General features: G+C 43.0%; 1 protein-coding gene across 9 annotated transcripts in view; it reads right to left on the bottom strand.

Annotated features, from left to right (window-relative positions):
* LOC145357510 (septin-5-like) overlaps positions 1 to 20996 on the bottom strand; it is a 113190-nt gene that overhangs the window by 18381 nt on the left and 73813 nt on the right. For all 9 annotated transcript variants that reach the window (XM_080210923.1, XM_080210922.1, XM_080210926.1 and 6 more), the window contains 3 exons: positions 17185 to 17286; positions 12808 to 12904; positions 8441 to 8603 (listed from right to left, as the gene is read on the bottom strand). In XM_080210923.1, the coding sequence (XP_080067049.1) occupies positions 8441 to 8603; positions 12808 to 12904; positions 17185 to 17286 (362 nt within the window). The remainder of the gene's footprint in view (positions 1 to 8440; positions 8604 to 12807; positions 12905 to 17184; positions 17287 to 20996) is intronic.

The following is a 20996-nucleotide window of genomic DNA, read 5'->3' as shown; positions in this document are numbered from 1 at the left end:
TTTCTGATCCCATGACTGGTTCCCCAGCACTGGGATAGGCGAGATGCACAAAATGCATAGATGTTGCTGTGACCGGACGATCCCACTGCGAGCTGCTTCCACCACCAGGAAACATAGCAGGGGGGTGGAAACTCCCCCTGTACTTAGAAAGGTATTAGCTTAATGATTATATTACTTTACAAGTTTACATCTATAGGCAGTAACATCACTGCAGGCAACCATCAGTGCCACTGGAGGCAGTTAAACCCTCTTTGCTTTGACAATACAGAGCAACATGCTTCTGACTAAAGGGATACTGTACACTGGGTACAAATATGACTTTTTACTTCCTGTGTTTATTCAACCTTCACTTCTGAACCAATCAGTCCAATTGTCCTGTTGTTGCCAAAACCATTCTCCAGTTTAACTGGGGGAAACAGCACAAACTCAGCGAAGGAATTCAGTAATAAACAGAATGTTGGATTCACCTCCTGACCTTATACGCTAAAATAGATCCCAAATACCCTTTCGGTTTCAAGCAGAGAGTCTCCCTTTGAACTAACTACTAAGCACAAAAACCTAGAATGTGTACAGAGGAAGAATAATTATCAAGCAACAAAAAAATTAGTTAGCCAATAATTTCTCTCACTTTCTATGAGTTGGGCCAGTCATTTTCACCCTTGTTCAATGAGTTTGAGAGAAGCCATTAATTTGCGGCAGTTAGGTTTGATTACCAATCTGATGTTACAGGTGCTTCCCAGGAGCTACTGAAACTCTTCCTTCACATAGAGTCCATGTCAATTACACTTCAACTGCTTAATTCTCTGAGAACACAAACAGTCAAATACTATAAAAGTATATCATTGGTTGTAAAACACTTTGAAAATTCCTGGTCACAAAAGACACAATATAAATTAAAGTTCTTCCTTGGCTTCTTTCTATTGTGGGACTGAATTGAGCTATAGAGAGGAGACTATGAGTTTTCAAGAGCTAATGGTCCTTGGTATAACTGGAATGGCCATGGATGGAAACTGCTTTATGGATCACTCCTCCACTGGCTCCCTATTTGCCACGTCACCTCCAGAATCTTCTTCCAAAAGCAATAAAGACAAACAATAGGCCTTGTCACATAGGCAGATGCATTTGCACTTAAGAATGTTGTCATCCGGGGTTACCTAACTGACATCCAGTGCTGCTATGACAACAGGGGAATGCATAATACTTAGATATTAAAACTTGGAAAACTGGCACAATTGGTTAGTGATTAGTTTGACGAACAAATTTTTTTTTCCAAATATAAAACATAGTTAAAGCATTTCTCCCCTTTTTGCAACTAGCTGCAGCCAATCTCCACCCACTCCCACTTGGACAATGTTGGGGAGTTGACTGGAATGCTGTAGCATGTCTGACCACAGCAGATCAGATCAGTGAGCCAGGGGTCAATGCTCCTCAGGCTAGTGTGCTGAAACACTAAATTCCAGCCTGGTCAGGGAGCTCTTGTGTGATAATAACTGATACCATTAGGTGGTGCTGCACTTCATTGATCACATTACATCTCTGCTCTCACAGCACCTTTGATAATGTACTTCAAATTTAACATTGTGTTACTTTAGTATTGTGCATTAGAAATCTTCATCTTTCTTTACATTCATGTTCATAACGTGCTCTGTTATCTCAAAGCAAATGATTAAGTGAAACATTCAAATCCACATGTTGGGTCACTGATCACTCTGCCTTATGGTCATCGTTTATCTTTCCCTTCAGCCTGCTACGTTTTAAGGACAGAATGAAAATGGAAACTCTCTAAGCCAGTACACTATTGAGAGAAGGGGCTGTGGGACTGTCACTATGCAGCCAAGTCCATCTTCAATGTTTCAATCCAAATCTTCTGGTTCCACTTTTCAGTCCTGTTGTATTATTTCCTGCACTTATTTCAACTGTTCACCTCATTTCTTGTTAGATGGCAGACAGATGTCTTGTTAAATATTCTTATTGTCTGCTGAGGTGTTATTTCTCATTGTGTAGTATCTTGTGCAGGACAAACATGATCTCTGCAATTCTTTGTTCAGGTTTTATTCAGAGTGAGGAGTAAACTGCATTCCTTGTAGTCATAGCTGTCTATTGTCTCCCTGCACTGATTTTCCAATGATCTCCACATCCTCTGAATCATCATAGAATCCCACAGTGCAGAAGGAGGCCACTCAGCCCTCCAGTCTGGACCAACCACAATCCCACCCACGCCCTATCCCCATAACTCCATGTACTTACCCTAGCTAGTTCCCCTGACACTAAGGGTCAATTTAACACGGTCAATTCACCTATCCCGCACATCTTTGGACTGTTGGAGGAAACTGGAGCACCCGGAGGAAACCTATGCCAAGATGAGAAGAACGTGCAAACTCCACACAGACAATGACCCAAGCCTGGCAATCGAACCCAGGTCCCTGAAGTTGTGAGGCAGCAGTGCTAACCACTAAGTTTACATACAGCTGCTCTGTATAAAAATATTTCCCTTCCTGTCCAAGATTTGGTCTTACCTTGTAATTTCTGAGTAACTTGATATTTGGCTGTAGCCATTGTCCCTTTGAGGGCAACATGGCAGATTACGGGTCACCTAGTCTGGGGGAACCAACTGGGACTTGGATTGAGGATTCGCCCCAGGGGCTGGAGTCCCCTTAGGGGAGCTGGTTGCAGCCATGAGGCTGTTGTCCAATTCTTATTAATAAATGTCTTTTGTGTTCATGATTGAAGTCTGTGAAAGTATCTTTACAGTGCTGGACAATATTTAAATATCATGCCCTCATGAAGCAGAATGTTGCACAAACCTGAACTGCTACGTTTTGCTTTTTTGGTTATGTTTCTGATGTGATAGTGTAATGATTCCCCTACAAACCCACTGGATTCGCTGAAGTGAGGGCCAGAGTTAGGTGTGTCTGTGCTCCACTATCCAGTATAATTGTTGGAATTATGACCGATTTAATTGTATATTGTTGTTATGGGAACAGATTTTACTCTGTGGAATCATAAATCCCTACAGTGCCGAAGAGGCCATTCGGTCCATCGAGTCTGCACCAACACTCTGAGAGAGTATCTTACCAGGCCTTTTCCCCCACCCTGTAACCCCCATACAGGGCAAAAACCCAGCCTACAGGTGGTCAGGAAGGCGAATGGGATGCTGGCCTTCATAGCGAGGGGGATTGAATGTAAAAGTAGGGAGATCTTGCTGCAACTGTACAGGGCACTGGTGAGGCTGCAGCTGGAGTACTGTGTGCAGTTTTGGTCGCCGCACTTGCTCAAGGATATTTTGGCCTTGGAGGGAGTGCAGAGGAGGTTCACTAGGCTGATACCGGAGTTGAGGGGGTTGAGCTATGAGGAGAGGCTGAATAGACTGGGCTTGTACTCAGAGTTTAGAAGGATGAGGGGGGATCTTACTGAGACGTATAAGATGATGAAAGGGATGGATAGGGTAGAGGTGGAGAGGTTCTTCCCGCTCAGAAAGGACAGCAGGACTAGAGGGCACAGCCTCAAGATAAGGAGGGGGCAGTTTAGAACAGAGTTGAGGAGGAACTTCTTCACTCAAAGGGTGGTGAATCTCTGGAATTCTCTGCCCGTTGAAGTGGTGGAAGCTACCTCGCTAAATATATTTGAGACGCGGGTAGATAGGTTTTTGGTAGGCAAGGGGATTAAGGGTTATGGGGAGAAAGCGGGAAAGTAGAACTGAGCCACTTCAGATCAGCCATGATCTTATTGAATGGCGGGGCAGGCTCGAAGGGCTAGATGGCCTACTCCTGCTCCTATTTCTTATGTTCTTATACATTTACCATGGCTAATCCATCTACCCATGTCATGAGTGTGGATCTCATTCCATGTGTTATTTGTTCTATCAGGGAAGTGATCTGTGCCTATAACCTATTCCTGTCTGTCTAAAGTAAACACATTCACCCAGGTATCAAGGTAGAGATTGTGGTTCAGAGTATTCCTCCAGTCTATACAAAGTGCGTATCATGCATGTTCACACTGTCTGCATGATGTTGTGAGTAGTTATGACCTGCAGTTTATCACACTATCAACATATTTTGATTGTAAATATCACTCATTTATCAGTTAATCTCTGAGGAAACTTTACATGGCACTGCTATTATATTCTTTGTGGATTTACTTTGTAGGAGCAGTAGCGATCACAACACTGAAAATCAGAGTGTGTGGCAGGCTGCTATTGTATCATTGTTCAAAGGTTTTAAAGTTTTTTTTATTAGTGTCACAAGTAGACTTACACTGTAGACAAGTAGATTTACACTGCAATGAAGTTACTGTGAAAATCCCCTAGTCACCACACTCCAATGCCTGTTCAGAACGCAAAGAGAATTTAGCATGGCCAATGCACCTGACCAGCATGTTTTTCAGACTGTGGGAGGAAACCAGAGCACCTAGAGGGGACCCATGCAGATACAGGGAGAACGTGCAGATGCTGCACAGTGGCCCAAGCCAGGAATTGAACTGGGTTACTGGCACTGTGAGGCAGCAGTGCTAAACACTGTGCCACCGTGCTATGTTCTTTAATCCTGACCAAATGAGAGTCTATGAAAGCAAGAATTTCTATTTGTAACACTTCCCAAGGATATTCTGAAGTTCTTTATGGCCAATTCATGCTTTTTGGTGTATTTACTGTTGTCAGAGGTGGGCAAACAAGGCAGCAAATCCATTCACAACAAGAGCTCAATAAACTTTCAGATTAATCTCTTTATGCATTGATCAAGAGAGGAACCTTACCAGAACATGAGGAAAACACTCTGCTCCCCTTTAAATATCAAATTGTTCACTGAGGAAGACAGTGCCTCCATTTCACATCTGGCAAAGTCATCTACTGGAGCAATTAAGAAGTCAGTCTATTCTAGACCCAAACTGATAGGCAAACCTTGTGTTTACTAAATGAGCTATCAGCTTTAAAATCTAATGGACTGCTTATTAGGGTATCCTTCCCATTTAAAAAAAAATCTTTGTGTTCTGAGAACATTGCAAAGTGTTTTGCAACAGATGGATTTCATTTGAAGGCAGTGAACTGTGTTAATTAGGACAATGGGATAGTCAGTTGGTGCATTACAAGATCCCACAAACAGCGTGTCAGAAAATAATCCGTGCATGGTAGTGCACTGCTCCTCTACCCCTCAGGAAAATTCCGAGTCTCTTTGCCCTTTTGCAAAGTAACAACTCGCCTTGACTGAAGGCATGTGACTTCTTTCCTTGGGCAATGTTTCAGTTGCTGTGGTATTTTGTCAGAGTTGGACTTGATGTCAGGGATGTGGCACTGTGAAGCAGCCTTGTTTCAGATATATCATGCCTAGCAAAGGAATGACAGTGGTTATCTTAATAAAGCTGAGATAGACTTCATTTGCTGAAGATATCATATGGAAGAGACTTGAGAAAGACATTGCTGGGGTAGGAGATGTTTTTCATTTTGAGAAAAGAATGCTGGAACAGGAGGTCAGTTCCATGTCTTGGATCATTCACTTTTTGGACCTAAATCAACACTTGGTCAGCAATTTGGTCACTTAATGAGAAGCAGCACTGGGCAAGATGGAGCTGGCGTTAAATATGCTAGTTGGATTGACTGAGCAGTGTGGGAGCAGAGACAAGTAGAAAATCCCTTAACCAGGAAAAACATCCTGGGGTACTTTACAGGAGGTAGCAGGGGAATAAATGGACACTTGGTCAAAGAAAGGGCTGGCCAAAGGCTATTCCAAATAAATAGCTTTCAGAGGGAGGGATGAGGTGCAGAGACAGTGGTGGATTAAAGGGGATATTTCCAGAGTTTGGGTTTAGGCATAGCCATGAACATGGGGGAAAACACAAAGGTGGAGATAGGGGAATGCACATGACATCCAAGAACAAAGCTAGAGGAACATAAATTGCAGAGACAAGGAGGGAGCAGAGGCCATGGCAGGATTTAAGCACAAAGGTAAGAATCACTGGGGGACACAAACACTGCAACAAACAGCGCAGGTGGCGGGGGGAATTAGTTGCAGAGTATGGAATAAAGTGAAGTTTATGGGGATAGAGGTTGAGAGAGCATTAGATTTTGTTTTTATTATTCATTGACAGGATGTGGGCATCACTGGCTAGACCAATATTTATTGCCCATCCTTAATTATTCTCAAGGTGGTGGTGAGCTGTCTTGTGGAAGTGCTGTAGTCCTTGTGGTGTAGGTAGACCCACAATGCTGTTATGGTGGGAGTTCTAGGATTTCTACCCAGTGGCAATATTTATGTCCAAAGATGATAAAGGCACGAGTGATGTTTTCATTGCCTGTTAAGCTGAGCTAGAGGGAGAGGTAACTAAGGTTCTCCAGATGCAGCAAACATACTGAGAAGTGGTGAGGTTGGACTTAGCTTGGGTGGAGAGGGGATGGGGTGGCTGGGGGTGGGGTCACTGTCACGGAGGTCAGCCTCAGACAGTGGCCAGGGAAGCTGGATGAGGGCAGAGAATAATTTATTTTTCCTTATTTCTTAAATCTCATCAAAGGGAAGTAGAAATGTACAGGAGATTGTATATAACCTCAATGTTTCTCTACAATAAAGGTGCAAAACAAATACAAGTTATCATCTCCACTGCTGCTTCTGCACCCACATGGGTCAGCTCATCTAGCAGCTTCAGCCCCCAACTTAATATTGACCAGTGTTCCCCTCATCAATCCACTGAAATCACTTTTGGTCTTTGTGATCAGGCTATCTTCACCCACTCTGCTCTATATAACTACTCATTCTGGGCCCAGACTCCTTCTTGATAACAGATTTCTTTTATTTCTTGTTCAAAAGAAAGTGTGCAGATTCTATTCCTTAAATATGTTAGAAAACAGATGAGGGCAGTGATTGTAGTCTGAGGGTTTGTGGGGAGTTCCAACTCAGGACTTCCCCAACAGTCTGAGCACCTACAGAGAAAACATTCCTTCTTCAGATTGCCTACATTTATTTTATATCCTCAGATGACAAAGTTTTATCATTTCTTTTTCTCATTCCTGCCATCTCAGGGGATATTTTTCACTTTTTATTGTCCCTTGATTTGGTCACATTGTTAAACATCATCTCTGTTGGTAAGTGTGATGGATTCTTCCCACTGAGCTGCCTCACATTGTTTGGGCCATTTATTCACTGGAAGGATTTGAAAAAAATTACACGCATTTAACGTTTTCTTTCACCAAAGTGCATGTTAACACGTTTAAGGAAGGGCCCTTAGGCTAAACAGAAATCATTTCACCAGTCTGAATAAAAATAAGAAATGTTCTAGCTTCAGTTCTTAAAAATATCTCAAACCCAATGCGCTGGAAACTCAATTCCTATTCATCTGTAGAAAAGAGATGGTGTGTAAGCTGGAGTGAGTGAGCGTGGAGTGAGCGAGCGTGGAGTGAGCGAGTAAAAGCTGGGCCAGATAGAGAAAGAGAGGGGAGGGGAGCGAGGGAGCAAGGGGGAGAGAGAGAGAGAAGTAGATGCAGAGAGAGAGAGAGAGACAGAGAGAGAAGTAGATGGAGGGAGAAAGAAGTAGATGAAGAGGGAGTGAGATGTAGGTGGGGGGAGAGAGAGAGTAGCTGGAGAGAGATAGAGAATTCAATTCTAACTGCACGAGTGTGATGTTTCCACTTCCCATGCCAGCTATCCTGTCACTGTCTGATTGAGCTTGGCAATTTACTCATTTCACACACCCTGGCCAGAATTCTCCAGCCATTTACGCTCTGCCGCTACAGCCAGTGAGGATGGAAAATTTAGCGCTTAGCCAAATCTTCAGTCCCGCTGCAGTGAACGGAGAATCCCACAGGTGTGAATGGCCAGAGAATTCTACCCCAGCTTTACAGACATCAGACACAGGGTTTACATTCTCAAGCACTCAGCCTGATCAGGCCCAAGGGATGATCAGTGCATTTCTAACCAATACTACAATGCTAAGGGATAAACAGTGAGTTTCTAACCTAAACACCAACCAGTCACTCTTTCATTAGCATTCTAAAAAGATGGTGACCATTATCTTGTTGTGTCATCATGGTGTCTAAACAAGGAGGTTCAGCAGCAGAAAGACAGCAATAAAAATTGAGGTATTTACGTTATGAGTTCTCGGGATATGGGGGCATTGGAAAGTCAGCCTTTATTCTTCCACACTATCAAGTGGCACCCACAAAAGTGCGGGACTGGAGTTGGTCAGACCAGGCAGGTGTGGCAGATTCTCTTTCCTGAAGGACAGTAATGAACCAATGGGCTTTTACAACAGCCAGCAGCTTGTATAGTTTTTTTCCTGATATTAGCACAGAAATAATCAGACTTATTGAACTCAATTTCACATCTTGTGGGTTTATGAATTAATTATCTCTAGATTTACCAGTTCAGTATTATAACCACTATATCATACACACACATGACTTTTGTTTCGACTACACTGTATGGACTCAGTCCAGCTAAGTAAACGTGAATGCACTTACTTCCTATTTCTCTCTTTCACCACCATCCTGGTCATGCTCTGGATGCATTGCGCTCGGTAATTCTCATAGTGCACATCGCGTGTCACATCTTTCAGGTCCTGCATGTGTGTTCGGATCAACATGTTTCGTAACCTCACAAAGTCACAGTGAGCTGGGTTCTCCACTGCAAAGAGGCAGAGGTTAGAAAAAATAAAGTCATTTCACTATTGGTTAACTCAATGCTCCAAATTACTCTGCATACTTGAATTATCTTGATGTGCACTTATGTTATGTTGGTGAATGCATTGTTATTTTGCATTCAGCAAAGCCCCACAAACAGCAATGAAACAAATGAGTGGCTAATCTGGTTTTAATGTTGTTATGGAGGGAAGAATATTGGTCAAGACACCAGGAGATGTCTCTGCTGTTCTTTGGATATTCCCACACAATCTTTAACATCCATCACAAAAACAGACAGGGAAGGCCTCAGCTTTGCATCTCATCCAAAAACTAACATTTCCAATAAAGCTGCACTCCCACAGTACTGTAATGTTATATACTCAAAACCCAGAGCTGCTCGAGTCCGCAACCTTGCCACTCAGGCAAGAACACCACTGAAGGCATTTTATAAACATTTGATATCCATCAGATCGAAGTAATAAGGAAGGCAAATGGAATTGTGGCACTCATTGCTAATGGAATAGAATATAAAATAAAATTGGGAAAGTGCAGTTGCAACTGTTTATGGTATTGGTGAGACCACATCTGCAGTACTGCACAGTTTTGGTCACCTCACTTGAGGAATGATATAAATGCATCTACAGCAGCGGTTCCCAATCCTTTAAATTTCACAGCATACCTGTCTACTATAAAACAAAATTAAGGCACACCTCCTACTTTCTCTGAACTGTCCTCTAGCAAAAAGACTTTTTTGGGGCGAATTTCAGCCTCTGTTGTCATGGGCCCACTTCACTTAAGGTCTGCTTCTCGCAGCACATTCTCTAATTGGAGACTTTCTTCTTTTCTTAATCTGATTGGTTCTTGTTTCACACCTTTGTCTTCTTCCCGTGCTGGGAACTTTTTAACTTCTCCCTGACCTCTCTCTGCTTTTTTAACCTATCTCTGTCTTTCTTGCTTCTCCTAAGGTTTTTGTCCCCTTTCTGACTTTGTGCAGGCACATGGGATCCTTGTCTTCAGCTCCAAGTCTCATTGGCCATGGATACAGGCCAGACCAATGGGCAAATTCTAAAGCATGCACGTGCAGTTCTTTCCCAGCTCTATACACACAGGAGGCCTGAGGTTCGTCATGTTTTAGAGATGCCAACAACAGAACTGAAGACAAAGATTAGTTTTAGTTTAATTATAAGTATTTTTAATTATTTTAAATCCCCCCCCCCCCCCCCCCCCCCCCCCCCCCCCCCCCCCCCCACACACACACACAGTGCACTCAGGGGGTCTTCACTGTACATCAATGTGCCACAACATACTGGTTAGGAACCAATGCACTGGAGATGATTCAGAGAAGGTTCACTAGATTATTAGAATAGACAGCATGGTGGCACAGCAATGAGCACTGCTGCCTCACAGCACCAGGGACCCGGGTTTGATTCCCAGCTTGGGTCACTGTCTGTGTGGAGTTTGTATGTTCTCCACGTATCCACATGGGTTTCCTCCCACAGTCCAAAGATATGCAGGTTAGGTTGATTGGTCATGCTAAATTGCCTTAGTGTCGGGGGATTAGCAGGTCAAATACTTGGAGATATGGGGATGGGGCTTTGGTGGGATTATTGTTGGTACAGACTCGATGGGCCAAATGGCCTTCTTCTGCACTGTGGGGATTCTATGATTTTAGTTTAATTCCAGGGATGTAGGACCTTTCTTATAAATAGAGATTGAACAGTTTAGGCCTATAATCTCTAGAGGAGATCTAATTGAGATATACAAGATGCTAAAGGGGATTGATAGGGGAGACAGAGTGGATGCTTCTCCTTGTTGGAATTCTAGAACGAGTAGCCATAGTTTTAGGTTACAAAATGATAGACTTAAAACAGAAACAAAGAGGAATTACTTCACTCAAAAGATTGTGAGTCTGTGAAATTTTGATCTCCACAGTGCAGCAGACTCCAGAACACAACAAATTTAAGGAGCAGATAGATAGGTTTATAATTTGTAGCAGATGAAGGTTTATGGGGAATGGACAGGAAAGTGGATACGAGGCCAAGATTGTTTTGAATGCAGAGCAAGGCTCGAGGGGCTGGATGACTTACTTCTAGTTCTTATGTTCTTAACCAAAATGGGCCTCTTTATCATAGAGCTAGTTTAGACAAAACTTATACGGTGGTCTTTGGCCTAGAAATGTTGCCTAGAAGGGATTAGATTTAATAAATTGGTATCTATTTGAAAACCCCTAGATTCTTGAGCTGGAGAAAAGCCCAGGTAATAACTGTGAAACCATCAGAATATGATTGTTACGGATACAAGACAATATAGAGGAAAACCAGTCTAAGGTGTGAAAGGAGACATGTAGAGAGACTGGGATCTCCAATTCACTTCACTGATTCCAGAGTTCAAATACTATCAATGTTTAAAACAACTGGGGGTAGGATTAGTAAATCTGCAGATGACACAATGATTGGATGGGTGGTTAACAGTGAGGCTGTGTGTCTTGGGCTACTGGAGGATATAGACGGAATAGATAAAATTTAACCCTGAAAAACGTGAGGTGATACACTTTGGAAGGAGCAATTTGACAAGGAAGCATTCAATGAATGGCAGGAGACAAGGAAGTTCCGTGGAACAAAGGGACCTTGGCTTGTTTGTCCATCGTTCTCTGAAGATGGTAGGGCATGTCAGTAGGGTGGTGAAAAAGACATATGGGACACTAGCCTTTGTCAATTGAGGCGCAGATTACAAAAGCAGGGAAGTCATGAAGTTGTACTGAATTTTGATGAGGCTACAGCTGGAGAACTGTGTGTAGTTCTGGTCACCACATTAGCGGAAGGATGTGATCGCACTGGAGGGGTTGCAGAGGAGATTCACCAGGATGAAGTTAAGAGAGGTTGCGTAGATTTGGATTGTTTTCATTGGAGCAAAGAAGAATGAGGGAGTGGCCTGATTGAGGTGTACAAGATTCTGAGGGACATGGACAGATTGGATAAGGAGCAGCTGTCCCCCTTAGTTGAAGGGTCAGTCATGAGGGAACACAAGTTCAAAATGAGGGGCAGGAGGTTTGGGGGGGATTGAGGAAAACCTTTTCTTACCCAGGGGGTGGTGATGGTCTGCAATGCGCTGCCTGGAAGGGGATAGTGGCGGTTTGCCTCACATCCATTAAAATTACCTGGATGAGCACTTGGCACATCATAACATTCAAGGCAATAGGCCAAGTGCTGGTAAATGGTGGGAGGCCAGGTGTTTCACACATCAGTCCAGACTTGATGGGCCGAACGGTCTCTGCTGCATTTTGTGTCTGTGAATTGCATCTTTTTTAAAATGAGGAAATCAAACTAACATTTTGAAGGAAGAATGGAGAAATGTAAAGGAAATGCTTTTGCTAAGAGCCTGAACAAATAGAGGCATGTAAAATTTCAATTCAGACTTGATAGTGGGAGGGGGGAAAGAAGCTACAACTGGATTTGTAAACCTGTGCCACACTGTGGAGATTGAGAACAGTAAGGATGTGTAGCTGGGAATCAGTGACAGATGGGGAAGAGGGTGGGACTAGTGTGTACATTTATATAAGGCCATCAATAACCCTGCAGGTAGGTATAAAATAGTTGGTGCTCAAGCATACTGTGTTATACACAAACTAAAATAAAAGTGTCCACTACTACACTCTGATGTTAATAACACAGGAGGCCATTCAGTCCATCATGTTTGTGTTGCTCTGAAAATAGCTCCCAGCTTCATTTCACTTTTCACTCTTAGTCTAAAGTCTGGTTGATTACAGCACAGCGAACACAAATCTGGTTATATTTAAATGTGATGATGGCTTCCTCATCTAACAAACCTTCAGGATGTGAATTCCAAAAACCCACCACACTCTAAGATGAAATGGTTTCCTCTCAAACCCCCTTTAATCTTTTTGCCAAATACTTTAAACTCTGCTCCTGGTTCCTGCTCTCCCTAATAAGGGGAATAATGTCCTTCCTATCCACACTATCTAGGCTCCTCATAATCAAATACACAATCTCCTATTTACTCTTTAATTTATATTTTTATGAAGCCACTATTTTTAGAAAACCAGGTATTTAATATAATTTTCACAAGCACTGTTCTGAAACTGAACTTTTGAAATGGTGCTTGACACTGAAGCTTTTCATTTAACCTGAGGAATAAGTTAAAACTTAGGTTAAGAAAACATTTTTTTGAAAAGTTGAGCTATGTGTTACCTTCTACAATACCCCAGGGATATAAACGCCCCCGAACCCTCTTTCCTTTGGCTTCGACCACGGTGTTGCTACCAATCACAGTGAATGGGATGCTGTCCTGAAAGAGAAAGTTAAAGACCATACTAAAACAAAACAGTTGAAATTAATTCACAGCATCTTCAGCATCGGATATTTAGCAACGCTCTTAGGCAGAGATTAATGAGCATTGTCCAAAGAACATTCAGAAGCTTTACCTATTACATAGTTCAATTGTGTTTTTTACATTCATTCGTGGAACGTGAGTATCACTGGCAAGATCACCATCTATTGCCCATCTCCAGTTGTCCTCGAGGGTTGGTGACAAGCAGCCTCCTTGATCTCCCACAGTCCATGCAGTGCTGCTCAAAAGGGAGTTCCAGGATTTTGACACAGTAACAGTGAAGGATGCGAGTGGCTTGGAGAACTTGCAAGAAGTGGTGTTCCCATGTGTCTGCGGCCCTTGTCCTTTTAAACATGCTGCACCCTCGCCCACACTGTACTCTCGCCTCACCTGAGTGACTGTACTTGACATCAAGGCAGCATTTGACTGAGTGTGGCATCAAGGAGCTCTAGCAGAACTGGAGTCAATGGGGGAACACATTGACTCCAATGTGTTCCAACCAGCATATGGTTGGACTCATGCCTGGCACAAAGATGGTTGTGGATGTCGAATCATCTCAGTTCCAGACATCACTTCAGGAGTCCCTGAGGGTTATGTCCTAGAGAACCAACCATCTTCAGCTTCATTAATGACCTTCCTTCCATCATAAGGTCAGAAGTGGGAATGTTAGCTGATGATTGCACAATGTTCAGCACTATTCACGATTCCTTAGATACTGAAACAGTCCATGTACAAATGTAGCAAAATGTGGACAACATCCAGGCTTGGGCTGCCAAGTGTCAAGTAACCTTCACATCACACAAGTGCTAGGTAATGACCATTTCCAACAAGACAGAATTTATCCATCGCCCCTTGACATTCAATGGCATAATTACCATCACTGAATCCCCCACTGTCAACATCCTGTGGGTTAACGTTGACCAGAAAAAGAACTGGACTAGCTGTGGCTATCAGAGCAGGTCAGAAGCTAGGAGACCAGCGGCAAGTAACTCACCTCCTGACTCCCCAAAACTTGTCCACAATCTACAACCATCGACACACGGTGACTGCAGTGTACATCATCCACCAAGGCCTCCCTCCCCAGCTTACTCCTGGCAACTGTCCAATCTTTGGAAAACAAGCTAGACAAACTTAAAGTCAGATTCACTTTTCAAAGAGAACTGAAGCATTGCTGTATGCTTTGTTTTATAGAGACCTGGCTCATCTCTGCTTCATCGGACTGTGCCCAAAAACCAGAGGGCTTCTCTCTGCTGTACGGTCCACTGAATGGACCATACAGCAGCCTCAGGCAAGGCTAAGGGAGGTGGAGTCTGCCTCCCAATCAACACCTCGTGGTGCCAAGACGTAACAAGAGTGGCGAGTTTCTGCTCCCTGGATCCAGAATACCTGGCGATAAAATGCTGCCCCTACTACCTTCCACGGGAGTTCACCTCTGTTATCCGCAGTTTACATTACACCCCACAAGGATGTGAAGATCGCGCTGGATGAAATATGCACCACTACAAATAGCCTTGAGATGAAACATCCTGAAGTTTGTTCATCATGACCGGGGACTTCAATCAGGCCAAGCTCAAGAGTATTTTAATACCAACAAACTTCCTATTCTACCAAAGGCCCAAACATCCTAGACCACTGCTACACAAACATCAAACACGCCTCCTGCTCTATTGCCCACCCACACATTGGCAAATCAGATCACAAGGCTGTGCTCCTGCTCCCAGGTTACAAGTATAAACTGAAACTGAAGATCCTGTCAATGAAAGTTGTGCAGTGTTGGTCTGAGGAATTGGATGATCTCCTACGGGGCTGCTTGGAGTCAGTGGACTGGTCAATATTTTAAAACTCTGTGACTAGCCTGGAGGAGTACGCCACTACAGTAACTGACTTCATTAATAAATGCGTAGAAGACTGTGCGCCAAAGAAACCAGAAACCATGGACGAATAGGGATATCCACTGCTTGCTGAAGTCTAGGTCTGACGTACTCATGTCAGGCAACCCTGAACTATACAAGAAAGCCAGATATGATCTAAGGAGATCGAACAAAAGTACAAAAATACAGTACCGGACCAAGCTAGAGTCCTAGGCTAGCTACATGGACCTCCGCCAACTATGGTAAGGTTTGCACAACGTAACAGGCTACAAGATGAAGACATGTAAAATCACCAGCACCAATGCACTCCTCCCCGATGAGCTCAATGCAGTCTATGCCTGTTTTCAGCAAGAGGTCAGCAAGAGCACACCCTTCACCCCAGAAGCCTTGGCTAAACCCATATCTGAGATCACCATTGCAGATGTTAGAACAATCTCCTCGAAGGTCAACCCACAAAAAGTGACTGGTCTGGATGAGTACTGAGATCTTGCGTGGATCAGCTGGGGGGAGGGAGGGAGGGTATTCACAGACATCTTCAACCTCTCTTTACAACAATCTGAGGTTCCTATTTGCTTCAAGAAGATGACCATCATCCTGGTACCAAAGAAAAGGCGGGCAGCGTGCCTTAATGACGATTGTCCGGTGGCTCTGACATCCATCATGATGAAGGACTTTGAAAGGTTAGTCATGGCACAAATCAATTCCTGCCTCCCAGACTGCCTGGCTGTACTGCAGTTCTCCTGCTGCCACAGTAGACACCATCTCACTGGCCCTGCACTCACTGGAACACCTAGATAATAAAGACACCTATGTCACACCCCTATTTATCAACTACAGCTCAGCCTTCAACACCATTATTCCTACAAATCTCATCTCCAATCACCATGGGCCGGGCCTCGGCTCCTCCCTCTGTGGCTGGATCCTGAATTTCCTAAACCACATACCACAATCAGTAAGGAGAGGCAACAACACCTCCTCCACGATCACTGTCAACACTGATGCCCCACAAAGCTGTGTCCTCAGCTCCTTACACACCTATGACTGTATGGTAAATTCCCCTCCAACCCGATTTTCAAGTTTGCTGATGACATCACCATACTGGGTTGGATCTCAAACAATGATGAGACAGAGTACAGGAATGAGATAGAGAATCTGGTGAACTGGTGCAACGATAGTTATCTCTCCCTCAATGTCAATAAAATGAAGGAGGTTATCATCGACTCCAAGAAGTGTAGAGGACAACGTGCTCTTGTCTACATCAATGGGGACAAAGTGGAAATGGTTGAAAGCTTCAAGTTTTTCAGGTGGCCAGATTACCAACAACCTGTCCTGGTCCCCCCATGCCAACACTATGGTTAAGAAAGCCCTCCAACACCTCTACTTTCTCAGAAGACTGAGAGAATTTGGCATGTCCACTGTGACTCTCACCAACTTGTACAGATGTACCATAGAAAGCATCCTTTCTGATTGATACACAGCTTGGTATGGCTCCTGCTCTGCCCAAGACCACAAGAAACTACAAAGGGTCGTGAATGAAGCCAGTTGATCACTCAAACCAGCCTCCCATTGACTCTGTCTACACTTTGCACTGCCTTGGAAAAGCAGCCAGCGTAACTAAGGACCCCACGCACCTTGGACATTCTCTCTTCCACCTGCTCCGTCAAGAAAAAGATACAAAAGTCTGTGGACACATAGCAACGGTCTCAAGAATAGCTTCTTCCTTGCTGCCATCAGACTTCTGAAAGGGCCTACCTCACATTGTTTTTTTTTTACACCCTAGATATGACTGTAACACCACATTTTGCACAATCTCCTTTCCTTCTCTACGAATGATATGCTTTGTCTGTATACCATGCAAGAAACAATATTTTTCACTGTATGCTAACACATTTGACAATAATAAAATCAAATCAAGAAGAACAGCAACAATTAACCAACACTCCTCTATAGACAGCACTTTCCAAACCCATGACCACTAGCATCTAGGAGGACAAAGGAAGCAGATACATGGGAGCACCAGCACCTGGATGCTCCCCTCCAAGTCACTCACATCCTGACTTGGAAATTAATCACCACTGCTTCACTGTCACTGAGTCAATATTCTGGACCTCCTTCCCCAACAGCACGGTGGATGAACCTACACCACATGAACTGCTGTAGTTCTGGATGGCAGCTCGTCACCATCTTCTCAAGGATATTTAGGGATGGGTAAAAATGCTGGCTTAGCCAGTGACACGCACAAAGAATAAAAAAAAATCAGACCAATGGTGGTGCAGGCTCGAGGGGCTGAGTGGCCTGCTCCTGCTTCTATTTTTTGAGTTCTTTCATGTTTGAAGGAACTCAAAATTCCCCGTAGCTCCTCCTCACCTTCAATTCCTGATCTTGCTGTTTAAATTCTTCATCCTCATCGGAGTCACAGTCTGGGAACTGATAGATTTTAATCCTGTAAAATTTAATTTCCTCACGGATCTGTGGGGGAGAAATTAAAAATGTAACCAGTAAAAACAGGCGAACATTTTAAAAGTGCAACGATGAGGCTCAAAGATAGCTGAATCATTAACACTAACTACAACTGGAGGTTATGAATTTTTGAGTCATCTATCTGGTGAGCAGGATTACAGCATTCTAGACTTAATATTAACTCCCGGATGTAACTGCATCATAATTCCATGCTAAACAGACAGTCCAGAGCAGATATAGCTCAGATAATCTACCTGAATATGGAATTAGCAATCTTCAGCCAATCCAGTAGTCTCAATAAGTCTTGATCAACCCCAAGCTTTGGGCTTAAGGATGAATGGATTTTCTTTACCATTGGTTAACAGGGTTTAGATATTTATTGACTGGGTAACAATTTATAAGCACTTCTTGTGAGCTTCAGTCTTTATACAGTGTAAAGTTATCACAGAATCCCTACAGTGCAGAAGGGGGCATTTGGCCCATCAAGCCTGCACTGACAACAATCTCACCCTGGCTCTTTCCCCGTAACCCCGTATATTGCTAATCCCCCAGCACTAAGGGGCAATTTAGCATGGCCAATCAACCTAACCCGCACATTTTTGGAATGTGGGAGGAAACCAGAACACCAAAAGAAATCCACACAGACACAGGGAGAATGTGCAAACGCCACACAGTCAGCTGAAATTGGAATTGAATCCAGGTCCCTGGTGCTGTGAAGCAGCAGTGCTAACCACTGTGCCACTCTTGATGAGTGTAAAGTTGGTGCGGGAGACATCTCTGCGATAAAGCGAAACAATTTGGCAGTGATCAATAAACTTGCTCAGTGAAACCACAGCGAGGTTGGTATGAGAAGCAGAACATTGCACTGACATAGGCTGGAGTTAGATCAGGCTGTAAGCATAGAGGGAGCTTTGTTCAGTTTCTAACCAAGCTGCTGATCTTGAAGTGCTTGGTGTTGATATTCATAGCCTACAATTGAAAGCAGTCTAGTCCTTAGCACTGTCACATTAACTCACAATAAGTACAAATATTCACGTGAGAATTGTTTTTTTGACCTAATTAGTTGTTCTATTGAGTCATATTAGGACTCAGTAGAACAACTGCAAGAAGCTTGAAGTAAATTGGAAAGCCTCAGATTGATATTCTCAATAAAGAGGATGTCACCAAAATTCTGGTATCACTATCATGCAAATATTTAACATTGGGATCACGGCTGCACTGATGATTGATGTCTGAAAATCAGTCAATGATACTACTGAGGAAATATCATTCACTCTTTATCCATTGTCTTAATGGCAATGTTAACATTATTTGAAGTCTCCCAGATAGTCATTTTGATCTTTACATGGAGTAACATTGTAAATGTGTATTGGACAATTTCTCATGACACAAAACCTCACATCATGACTGGCATTCACATCCTATCATTGCACTTTGCAGTGTCATGCTTCATATACAATGATTTACATTGAAGTACAATCGCAGTTAATATAAAGGTGAGTGTGGCAATTGATTTGGATATCGGATCCCACACACAATATCAATTTGATATGGTTATTGAGTGAGGGGTTACACCAAAAACAGTGTAGAACACCACCACGTGTCTTATTCAGGCTGTAGCAGCTCTTTCGAAGAACAATCCAGTTTGTCTCTCTCATCCATGTCCTGGGAAATTTCTCTCCTTAACCAATTTCCTTTTGAAAGCTACAGTACTTACACCCACCACCCTATCAGGTAACACCTTCCAAATCTAACCATTCATACCATAAAGAAAATTCTTCCTCATGCCACCTCTGGTTCTTTTGCCAATTACTTTAAATCTGACTTGTGATTATTAACTCTTCAGACATTAGAATCACCTCTCTTTGCTTACTCAACCTAAACCCTTTATGATTATAAACTCCTCGATTAAATCTTTGTTTAGTCAATCCTTCTCTACGGAGAAGGACTTCAGCATCTCCAGTCTATCCCTGTCAATATAACTGCTCATTCTTGTATACAATCTTCCAGAATTGGCCACAATTCTCTCGCTGGGGTCAAACTGCGGTCTTGTAAATGTTTAGCATAACTTCCTGAATTTTGTCTTTGATGTCTCCATTTATAAAACCCATCTCTTCACTCTTGATGTAGTTCTATTTGAGGCACCTGATAAGCAAGCTTATGATCGGTTAAAAAGGGTAAATACATATACCTCTCTAATCATAACCGAGGCCACTCTATGACACTAATGCAAACTCCACCGCATTTCTCAAATTATTTAAAACCCAAAGCTACTAATCTGGAACCTGAACAACACTTGTAACCATGATTTAGCATCAGTGTCAATTGAACATGGCAAGTATTTGAGGTTAGTTTGTGTTCTAGTTGCAGATAGTTAAACTACCAGACAGTTAATCTGTTCTGTGGCTGTTAGTCAGTGGGTATGAAGTCCATCAGCATTAAGACTATGGCCAGTAACATAGTGGGCTGCTGTGTGATTGGACCAATCACTTTGACACAACATGGAGAATTAACACTACTACCAAAAATAGAACAAATGTTGAAAATCTGAAAGGAAATCAGTTTGTTCTCCGTATAGTTCAGAACTGAGAGGGGATTGGATAAAAGGTTTTTAAAGTAATGAAACATTGAGATAAAGTTAATAAAGACAAATTATTTCTAATGGGAGAAGGGACAATGATCAGAGGGCACAGATCACGCAAAAGAAAATTGGACAAATACTTGAAGGCGATATAACTGCTGGAATACAAAAAGAGTAGGGGTGGGTGGGATAAATTGGATTTCTCTTCACAAGAACTGACACAAATTTAATGCACCAAATGGCTTCCTTCTGTGCTTCACTCTTCTAGCATTCTATAAAACAAAAAGTGACCAAAATCCACAAGTGAGTCACTACCTGAAAGGGAAAACAGAGTTAAAATTTGTGCAGGAACCTACCTGTAACGTATTGCCAGGCAAATTTTATAAGACTGACATATCACTGTTGTCTGAGCTCATCTTATGGTCATACCTGCCCAGTTACCTCTAGACCTAGTTATTCCAATACTCTCTTGCTCAGCATCCCACACTCTATCCTTTGTAAACCTGAGGTCCAAAATTCTGCCTCCTACTCCCTTACTTTCAGCAAGTTCCTTTCACTATCACTCCTGCCTTCACTGGCCTACATTGGCTTCTGGTCAAGCAAACCCCAATTTTACAATTATCATCTTTCAAAGCCCTCCATGACCTTGTCCCATCCCTATCCCTATAATCTCTTCCAGCCCCACAATTCGCCGAGGTATCTACCTTCACCTGACTCGGGTCTCCTGAACATCCCCAAGTTTGATTGTTCATCATCAGTGCCTGGCTGTGGAACTCAGAGTCTCTTGGATCCTCTATCTTGAGTTGTACCTCTCAAAACCCACCAAACTTTTGACCAACTGCCCTACTCTCACCTGTGGCTCGTTGTGTAATTTTGTTTCATTATGCTGCTGTGAAGCACTTTGGGATGTCAAATGCCACACGATCAACTCTCCAAGAACATGTGCAGCCACAGTTGGCAACCCTAGCCTGAACCCTATACTCTGACTACAGAATGAGAGCTCTACCAACTGAGCTGAGATGACATTTGAAAATGATATTTATGATATGCTGCTTGGTGACCAGATACATCTTCCCTCAGAACGACTAACCTGTTGTTCATATAGAAATAAGATTTGGGAGCTGAATTTGGCCCATCG

This window comes from Carcharhinus amblyrhynchos, chromosome 23 (genome assembly GCF_965287045.1).
Source record: "Carcharhinus amblyrhynchos chromosome 23, sCarAmb.v2.hapA, whole genome shotgun sequence".
Classification (NCBI taxonomy): domain Eukaryota; kingdom Metazoa; phylum Chordata; class Chondrichthyes; order Carcharhiniformes; family Carcharhinidae; genus Carcharhinus; species Carcharhinus amblyrhynchos.
Note: the sequence above shows the minus strand (reverse complement) of the source record. Positions and strands in the feature narration are given on the sequence as shown.